The sequence below is a fragment of the Leptodactylus fuscus genome, chromosome 3 (genome assembly GCF_031893055.1).
Source record: "Leptodactylus fuscus isolate aLepFus1 chromosome 3, aLepFus1.hap2, whole genome shotgun sequence".
Classification (NCBI taxonomy): Eukaryota; Metazoa; Chordata; class Amphibia; order Anura; family Leptodactylidae; genus Leptodactylus; species Leptodactylus fuscus.
This window is the reverse complement of record NC_134267.1, coordinates 63,469,443-63,480,067: the sequence shown is the minus strand read 5'-3', so window position 1 is coordinate 63,480,067 and position 10,625 is coordinate 63,469,443. Positions and strand designations below refer to the sequence as shown.

The 10,625-nt window shown below is 41.7% G+C and overlaps 1 protein-coding gene across 1 annotated transcript; it reads left to right on the top strand.

Annotated features, from left to right (window-relative positions):
- Positions 1-218: 218 nt before the first annotated feature.
- TTLL2 (tubulin tyrosine ligase like 2) lies at positions 219-1,928 on the top strand. Its single transcript, XM_075266597.1, has one exon. It carries the CDS (start codon positions 219-221, stop codon positions 1,926-1,928), a length of 1,710 nt encoding a protein of 569 aa, XP_075122698.1.
- The last annotated feature ends 8,697 nt before the right edge of the window (positions 1,929-10,625 follow it).

Here is a 10,625-nt window from a genome sequence, read left to right as displayed (position 1 = left end):
ACCGATCCAGCATAGGTGTAGCTCATAGGCCTCTATACATAATCTCTAACAGTGATCTCCCACTTATTATGTGTATTGTGGCAAAGCAGCCTTTGGGTCCAGATGTGACTACCTCTGCACCCCTATAGCTACATCCCGTGTTCCAGGTTGATTTTCATGGTATTTTCTCTATGACTTTTTTGTAGATAAGAGTTAATGGTTTACGTTTACATATCACCATGGCAGAAGGGGATGATGACGACAACTCATCGCAAGCTTTAGTGTTTCGTCTTCATGTCAGTGCACCAAGAGTTGTACGGGAGGTCTTACTGGAACGTGGATGGGAGGAATTTGATGAAGAGAAACAAAGTGAAACAGAGTGGAACCTTTACTGGAGAACATCAGCATTCCGAACATCTGATCATGATAATATAAAGCCATGGCAACGGCTTAATCATCATCCAAGGACGGCGCAGATGACAAAGAAAGATTGTTTGGCCAGACATTTAAAACGAATGAAAGGAATATACGGATCGGCCTATTTTGAGTTCAGCCCTGTTGTATTTATTTTACCAAATGACTACACAAAATTCTTAGCTGAATATACCAAAGAAAAACATGAAAAAAAAACAAGTTATTGGATTTGCAAGCCGACCGACATGTCAAGAGGCAGGGGAATATTTATCTTCCAAGACATCAAGAACTTGGCTTATGACTCCACTGTCATTGTCCAGAAATATATCACAAACCCGTTACTAATATCTGGCTATAAATTTGACCTGCGTATTTATGTGTGCGTTACATGTTTCTGTCCACTGACTATATACATCTACCAAGAAGGACTAGTCAGATTTGCAACAGAAAAGTTCAGCCTTAGTTCACTTGATAATATATTTGCTCATCTAACTAACACCAGTATTAACAAATATAGCACTTCATATTCGGCAGACAAGGAGAGGGTTGGGAGTGGATGCAAGTGGACGCTTGGACAGTTTCGATCTTATCTCCACAGTTTAGAGGTTGATGATGTTTTACTGTGGCAGAGAATATATAATATAGTAACAATGACCATACTATCTATTGCTCCATCCATACCTCAGTCTCCCAATTGTTTTGAGCTTTTTGGTTTTGACATTCTCATTGATGATACATTGAAGCCATGGCTTCTAGAGGTGAACTATAGCCCTGCTTTGTCTGTAGACTGCCCTAATGATGTAACTGTAAAAAAAAGTCTAGTCAATGACATTATTGATCTTCTCAACTACAAATCTTCAGATCTGCAAGGAAACAATAGCAAAAAACTCGGAACCACATCAAATTTCTTGCAGCCTTCTATCAAAACAATACCACATGGCTGTAATGGCCAGAATTCTCTTAAATTAAAAAGAAGCGATTTGATGAAAAATAACAACTCGAAAGAAAACTTTGAGAATCCTAGAACTCCGTCTTACGAAAATTATGTATTGCACAATGATAGAGAAGAAACAGTCCAAAAAGACCTCAACGGGGTTTGTTGTAATTGCAGTTCAATGGAAAGCTCTTTGATAGGATCAAGTGAAGATCTTGTGAACAGAGAGGTTGTGTCAAGTGGGAAGACAACAATGGGCCCTCGAAATACATTGACTTCAAGACTACGAGAAAAAATGAATATGCCTAAAAGGTTAACTTCTTCAAAATTGCCATTAGTTCTGAGCACGCCGAGGACCAAGGCAGGTGGAAACAATATGGTGAAGACACGGCGGAGGCCCATTGACTGTCCTCTTTTTCCTTTATATTACATTTCAGATGCAACCCAAATGCCACCTGCTCATGTAGGGAATTTTCTCCTTATCTTCCCTTTTAACCAATCTTCATTTCTTGCATCCAAAAATGGAACAGATGTCAAAATCATAATTCAAGAAATGTATAAAATCATGCAAAAATTGTCAACAAATATTAAATTGGCCTAGTTTTTTAATACATCTTGTTTACCAACACGTTTTTGTAAGCAGAAGTATAGCGCAGGCCCGTAGGCCCAAATTTAAAATCTCCACTCTAACATTTTAAAATACAGATAAGCCCGGCTCTTTGTTATTGTGCAGTTTTTTAATACACTTTTGCCCTTTGTAACATCCAGTAGAGAAGTCACATATGAAGATCACCAGGGGGGATACTTTAAAGGGAACCTGTGACCAGGATTTTCACCATTAAATTCTCAGCACAGTCTTTAACCTTTTTAGATTTCCCTCTGTTATGTTACAAATCACCCATTTACCTATAAAAATCACCCAAGAAATATGTATGCAAATTTGCTGAAAAGAGTCAACTTGACAGGGTAAAGGGGGTGATGTCAGATGCCAATATGTCAAGCTCTGCTGCACCTAGGTCTGTGGTCCTTGTGTTGGGTTAAAGCAAAGAATCTCAGCTTCAAATCCTGGGAATATGGTTCTATGTGCTACAGAAGCAGAGCTAGCAGCAGGAAAAAAAAACACAACTGATGGGAGCTGCAGATACAACTCTCATTCCTAACGGTGTGTTTAAGGGGACCTGTCATGTCCTTGGGCACAAGCGGTTTATATACCACTAGAAAGGCAACAGTGCGCTGAATTCAGCGCACTGTCGGCTTTCCCGTTATGTGCCCCAGGGTAAGAGATAATGGTGCAGTTACCAGTTTCTCTTCACTGTCAGAGGTGTTCCTGACAGTCTAGTCGGGCTGTGAGGAACGCCCTTCTTGACAGTACTCGTCCATAATGCTGTACATTTAGAGGGGGCATTCCTTATCGCCCAGTCAACCCTTCTGACAGAACAGCACTATGGATGAATACTGTCAGGAGGGGAGTTCCTCACAATTTGGCTAGACTGTCAGGAATGCCCTTCTGACAGTGAAGAGATACTGGTAACTGCACCAATATCTCTTGCCCCGGGGCACATAACAAGAAAGCGCACTGTCGGCTTTAAAGCGGTATATAAAACCACATGTTTCCGAGAACATGAAAGGTCCTCTTTCATTTTTTGTATGTCCCCTTCTGTAGCACGTAGAAGTCCTGGACCCTGATGCTGAGATTTTCCACTTTAAATCTTACACCAGAGCCATGTTTCTAGGTGCCACAGAGTCCAACATGTTGGCATTTGAATCATTCCCATCCCCAGCCTCTCAGCCTTGACTCATCTCAGAAAACAGGCTAGTGTTACTCTTTTCAGTTACTTTGCAACTTTGACTTGTGAAGTGATTTCTATAAGTAAATTGGTGATTTTTAACATAACAGATGGAAAGCTATAAAGGATATTTTACAACCTACCTGGCAATACTGTGGGTTTAGTGGTGGAAATTCTCGTGACAGGTTCCCTCTAAAAATAATATGCTAATGAGTTGTCTAAAATGGTTTCGCCAGTCACAGCAGGACAAATTTCCTTGCCATGGCCATTAAAGAGAAGATGTAGTTTTACATGGCAGCCATTCATATGACAGGCTGCCTTTATTATATATTCATGGTTCAAGTCTGCCAGATTGGTAGCCAGTAGGGTTGAGCCGATATTGACTTTTCAGGATCGATTTTAAAATCCGATTTCCGATCATTTTTCATTCGAACCCGATCTCGATCCCAATTCCGATCCAAATGCAAGCCAATGGGATTTTTTTTTTTTTAATCGGAGATCAGATTTTAAAAGCAATCCTACCCCCTGGTTCTCACTTACCTCCAGAGATGGCTGGTCCTGTGCCTCGTGCCTTCATTCTTCGCCTCGCTGCTGCTCCACGCTGCTTTTCTTCCTTCGCTGCCCCCTCCCTGCCAGGTTAGGAGAGTGTGGGCGGGTTAGGAGAATGTGGGCGGGTACTGGGAGGGGAGATGTCACGTCTCCCCACCCTGTACCCGCCCACACTCTAAGCCACAAGCCCCGCCTACCTAGCGCTTTAAACACTAACCTGGGAGGCGGGGCAGCGAGGCAAGAAGAAGGAGGGCACTGGAGCAGCCATCTCTAGAAGTAAGTAGCTGCTAGAGATTTAGTTTAGCCTTCGAATGAATGGAGGCAACCTCCGCGCAGGGGGTTAAGGCTGTGTGTCGGCTGCTTCCATTCATTCCTATGGAACTGCAGCGGAGCCTTCGCACTGAATATACATCGTATACTCAGTGTGAAGGCTAAGCAATGCATTGTGGGAAAAATCACGATCTCGATCCCACATAAAAAGATTGTGTTCGGAATTCCGATGGCGATCATGAAATTTTCTCGATCGCCGATCGGAATCCGATCTTTTCCAAACACGATCGCTCAACCCTAGTAGCCAGTCTTACAGAACAGGTCACCTTTCTGGTTTTCAGAAGGAAGATCCTGAGGAGGGGACACTCTATGCCCATGATGTCCATATACACTAACAGGTCTTATGTATAGAGGTTGTCCTCTTTACAAAATCCTTTTTAATGTTTCTTACTTTATGTAATGCCTCAGTAAATTGAGCTTGAGTTGTGTTAAGATGAAGAATTTGCTGAATAAATCTTTCCATTAAGGTATGACTGTAGCATACCCCCTGCAAATCCATGACATCATAACCAGTGGAGCGAATTATTATTATGTCTCAGTGATCAAAAACCTGTCTAACCATCATTATCTCAGGATGGATACAAATTGTATTTTACAGAGGATTTAAATGTACTTTAGTTTTTCTATTGCTATTTTAATGAGTGAACACATTTCATTAAACAGATTATTTGGTTTGGCCTTAATTCTCCAATGATTTTATTTTTTTCCCTTTGTTAAATCAGTTCATTGCTGAAACATTCTGGAGAGCGGGTCCCTGTTTTAAACACAGTAAATAAATGGATAAACATACAAAAAAATCTAATCTTTATTTTACTTATACCAAAACTTCACTTTCTTTATACTGATAGTTTATAAATAGAAAGATACAGATGCAGTTTTTACGCCAAAGCTAAGATTCGATTGAGGAGAGGGGAGAAGTACAAATGTTTCCCAGATATTTTCCAAAATGTGGAGCCTTAACCATAAAGGAATTTGCCCATAAAGACAACTTATCACCTATCCACATTGTAATCACAAGGACTGGGCTCTGAATGGAACAGTGGTTGTGTAGGAATGTTGCCACTTCTGGTTGACTAGTTGCTACTTATAAGGGCATTGTCTAAGTGTCTTCCTAGTATTTACCCTTCACCTTCTGTAAGGGGATGTGAACATTGCTGAAGGAGGCAAGGACCACCATAACACTATATCACTGCTCCTTGAAGTGGTCTCTGTGTTGGTGAAAGCTGGATAGATAGGTTAAGGGCCATGGAGCAGCACGCCACAGAATCAGACAAATGTAGAGCAGACAGTAAACGTGCACAGAATAAAACCAAACATGAGTTCAGGACTGGTAATAGAGATACTGAATGAGGAACGGAACAGAGCAACCAGATAGCAGAATCTGGGTATAGAACAAAAATCTAAGGCAGGATATCAGGACAGTCAGCAGAGATACATACATGGTAAAAGATCTGGAGGCCACAGTTAGCATAGTTACATATGCAGCAAAAGACTGAAGAAAGACAGAAGGCCCAGAGGTTCAGACAGGTAACAGAGATGTATATGTGGTGAAAGCCCAAAAGTCAAATATTCATAGGAGAAGGCCGAAAGGCCCGGACAGGTTGCAGAAACACATAACTGATGGAAGAACATCCACACAGAAATACCGTACTTAGCTGAAAGAGCCACATATCCACAAAATAGCAAAGATGCATATATGAGAGAATGATATACAGTATGTGTACACATAGGAACACGTGGCAGAAGGACATACACAACCACATAGGAATACGTAGCATAAGCACATATACAGTACATCCACACTGGAATACATGGCAGAAGGACATACACAACCACATAGGAATACGTAGCATAAGCACATATATAGTACATCCACACTGGAATACATGGCAGAAGGACATATACATCCACAAACAAAGTAGAGACTGGAGAATTACATAAACATATAGATAACATAACTTCGGTCAACCAGGTAGAAGGACTCGAGTCCACAGATAAGGTCATGCATAGTGAGACAAACAGAAGGACAGCATGTATCCAAACAAACAGCTATACAGGCGGAAACTAGAGCATTGAACAAGAGGGCATGGCTAGAGAAGCAGACTTTGGTACACACAGGCAACAAGTGATTGGCAGAAGGAAGCTAGCAGGTGAGCACATTAATCCTTTAAGGCACAGGCGTATGCGCAGAGGTAACCAGGAAGTTAGGTAGTACTCTAACAAGTGCAGAGTTATATTCATTGATATGGAATTACTAGAGACACCTGAGAACAGAATATTTTGAGCAGTTAATTCACTCATGAATGAAGCAGCAGAGCCGAAGTACGACTACAAGGAACCCCTGTTCTATTGATCGGAGGAGTTTGCAGAATTTGGATCCCCACTGACTGAACACTTATCTACTATCTTGGAGATAGTTGATAGACTATCTTCATGAGTAAACCACCTGAAAGGGAACCAATTACAGCAGCATGGTACAAACCAGGGACAACTGAGCAGGATGATATAAAGTTTTAGGTGAAAGAATAAAATTCAGTAGAACTTGTAAATTAATGATTGAAATTCCTACTCCTTCTGTGCCAGGAGTAACTTCTTACGCTAGGTTCACACCTGCGTTTAGGGTCTCTGTTCTGTGGTTTCCGTCTTCTGCATGCCAGAAGACGGAAACCACAGACCACAGACCGGGTCCGGCCGTGAGCGGTGGTGAGCGTTTTGTGCTCTCCGCCGCAAAACCGTTTTTTTTAATCCGGACACAGAGTACTGCATGTCCGACTCTGTGTCCGGATTATAAAACCCGGTTTCGCGGCGGAGAGCATAAAACGCTCACCGCCGCTCACGGCCGGACAGCTTTCTCACCCATTCAAATGAATGGGTGAGAAAGACTCCTGCAGGTTTCCGTCTCCTGCTCTGTTTTATGCAGGAAACGGAAACCTGCAGTACGGAGAGGAGAACACAGATGTGAACGAGCCCTAAGTTACATGCTAAATCTTTAATCACAGTACTACATCCTACTCCATTTCTCCTGCTCTATAACATGATGGTGGTAAATTGGACTGCAATTTAATTGTGTTTCCTCTAAGAATTAAAGGGGTATTCCCAACTCGCCTGTTCAACCACTTGCAGGCTCTGATCACTTCCTGGTTTTCTCGGTACATTGGTGGGCGGGGTTTCACTTGCTCTGCTATCTCTCTTCATAGCAGTACATGTTTGCAGTCAGTAGTGAGGGATGGTTGTAAATAAAATAGCACAGTATCACTGGAATATGCAAAATATGAAGCTGATGTAGCAGAGTTGGATTTGATAGGTGATGAGAATTTACATGCTACAGGACCCTGAGTCAGCTTGCAAGTCAGCTTGCAATAAACTCAGTTTTAGGCCTGCGTTACATACAGAGGTAACGACTCCCTGTCTCAGGCCTTATCAGCAAAATTCAATTAGCCGATCTGACAACTGCAAGAGCGGAGGATAAACAGCTCAGAAATACAAGCTCACTTCAAGCACTCAGCTCCCCCTCCCTTCCTGAGAGCAGGGAGCTAAGTCACTTGTCCTGGGCAGAGAGATAAGATCATCCCCAGGTCCGTGATTATGGAAACGCAGTGTAAACAATGAAGTGAATAATCTCAGATAGTGGCCAAACAAAGCAGTTTTGATGAAGCAATGTATTTAGGAAAAGTCTTAAATCCACATAAGATAGCAGTATAGATAGGATCCTTGAGCTGGGAAAACCCCTTTAATTCACAAGTGATCCAAATTTATGTGAACGTGTGCAAGTAGCATAATACATTATCACAACTAGCCCTAATTCTCCCCTTTTCCACTTTACAAATGGCATACATGCATCTTTGGGCTCATTTGCTGGAACATTTTCTAAATCATAAAACATATAATCCATTACAGATTACATGGTCATTTTATCTACCGCATCCATAAATGTGCCATTAAAAGGCTAATTATACATACCCATCTATAAACATTTGCATATTATATGTAAGGAATTTTATCCACAATGCATGAGTAGACTTCTTTGTAATTGTCTTAAACTTTGCTTAGATTGTTTTCAATGCAGATAAATAAAAAAGTAATTTCTAATGGAAATGAGAGTTCTGGCTTTTTTTCTATGTATTTTGGCCTTTCAGTGTGTTCCCCAGCATTTGAACATCTTTTAATAAGAAAAAGATAAACATAATGAAATTTGACCCAATAAATTAACCTGTCAGGGCTCATTCACATCTGCGCCCGGTCTCCGTTCTGCAGGTTTCCGTTTCCTGCACAGAAACCTGCAGGACTCTTTCAAACCCATTCATTTGAATGGGCTTGAAAGCTGTCAGGCCGTGTGCGGCGGTGAGCGTTTTATGTTTCCTCCGCGAAACCGGTTTTTTTAAACCGAACACAGAGTCGGACATGCAGTACTCTGTGTCTGATTTAAAAAAACGCTCACCACCACTCATGGCCGGACCAATCTGACAGCTTTCCGTCTTCTGCATGAAGAAGACGGAAACCACAGAACGGAGACCCAAACACTAGTGTGAACCTAGCATCACAATAAAAATGTTGTCCAGTGTGCGCAGAAGATGCGCAATTTGATCTATAATTCTCCATGTTTTTGGGTTTGCATTTGCTGATGTGTGCAGATGAAAATATTGTTCCATCAGCTAAAGTTTAGCTAACTGTATTTAAATTAAATTGAATATTATTTGACATATTTTCACTTGGACAAAGAAACGGAGGAAAGGAGGTATACAGCTTCCAACCCCTATAAGTGCAACAAGGTAGTCAGCAGGAGGGTTTCAATTAAAATTCAATTCACTTCACAAATTTTCACTTGGACAAAGTAAGGCCTGGTTCACATCTGTGTTCGGTATTTGAGGAGTCTGCTTAGGGACCCCCCGAACAGAATACTGAACTAAAAAAAAAGCGGTTGGCAAAGAAAGCACATGGACCCTATAGACTATAATGAGAGACGTGTATTTTCCATGTGGTGTCTGCATGAATCATTTGGAGAGAAAAGTACTGCAAGACAGTCACTGGTGTTCTGTATTACTGCAGGGGTGATGTTACAGGATGATTGGGTGCCATCAGCAGAAAGATGTATTGGAAGCCAAATCTGGTGATGGTTTGTCCAATGGGGGCTGTGTAGAGGGAGAAGAGTAGGGGGGGCCTAAGACCGAACCCTGAGAAACACCAACAGCAAGGTAAGGTCTGCCTTTAGAAACCGAGAGACTAAAAAGTAAATAGAAATAGTGCCGGGGACAGATTTCTCGTCACAGCCTGTGACACTCCATGCCTCAGAGAGAAATGCAAAATGTGCTGTAGCCACAATGAGGCTATTAGCAGAAGGAAATTGATAGGACTGAAGGCTTATATAGCTGGAGAACCAATTCACCAGCAAGAACCTGAAGATATTTCACGTACCCTTTAACAGTGATGTAAAAATGTATTGTTTACAGGAAATATGATCATGGGGTAATGATGAAAGAGGGAGGCACCAACCCAGAGAGCAGGGGTGGCATTTTGGCACACAGAAACTAAGTAGTTTCAAATAAGCCCAAGAGGTATCTTAAGGCGTGGGGGCCCTCTTGGTGAGTTGTTTGCCATAGTTACACATGAGCCTGTGAGGTATCTCAGTTGGGGACACAGCACTGGGAAGTGGGGGTGTTAGCACAGGGAGTGGGGGTCCACCTTTCCAGGCAGAAGGACACGTATTGCTGTGTTTCCACATCAAGCAGTTCTGCAAGTGGAGTTAAGAAATAATGAATACATTGATGAAGAGGGAAGACAGTTTAATGGGAAAGTTAATACATTTGTGTTTTGAGGAAAATAACTGATATGTCTTTTGCGTTATAAGGCAATGTCAGTTGTAAAGGACTACATCGGCATTTTGACAATAAACATGGCCCTTTGGGGGGCCACACGGTGGCTCAGTGGTTAGCACTGCAGCCTTGCAGCACTGGAGTCCTGGTGATCAAATCCCGCCAAGGGCAAAAAACCACCTGCAAGGAGTTTGTATGTTCTCCCCGTGTTTGCATGGATTTCCATCCCATATTCCAAAAAAAGACATACTGATAGGGAAAAATGTACATTGTGAGCTCTATGTGGGGCTCACAATCTACATTTAAAAAAAAAAAAAAAAAAAAAACATGGCCCTTTGGACAACCATAATCCTGATGTGCTCCTCAGTGAAAATGAGTTTGACACCTCTCTTCTAGATTCTGTGTTTTTTCTGTTTCTCCATGTCTGAGATCTGATAAGCTGTTTTTGCAATCCCTGTCCCCACAAAATGGTAGCATTCATCGGTTGGAGTTTCTATAATGGCTATGACCACATTACAGTACAAACACAGACTGCTCTCATTGGATTTACCAAAACATGGAACACAATCTTGAGGAATATCTCCTTTAGCATTTGGAGTGCTGTCTCTTCTTAGACAAAATGTGCCTCAAAAGTGGTCATTGAAGACAGAGATGATGGAATACAAATGGAGTGTGGGGAAGGTAGATCAGTAGCAGCAATAGTGCAGACCCGACCAGTCAGAGACAGAGACACAAAACTGTAGCAAACAGGTTTATCTTTAAAAAAAAAAAAAAAAAAAAAAAAAAAACCCGCTAAAGAAATAAGCCTTCATGTTAGGCACA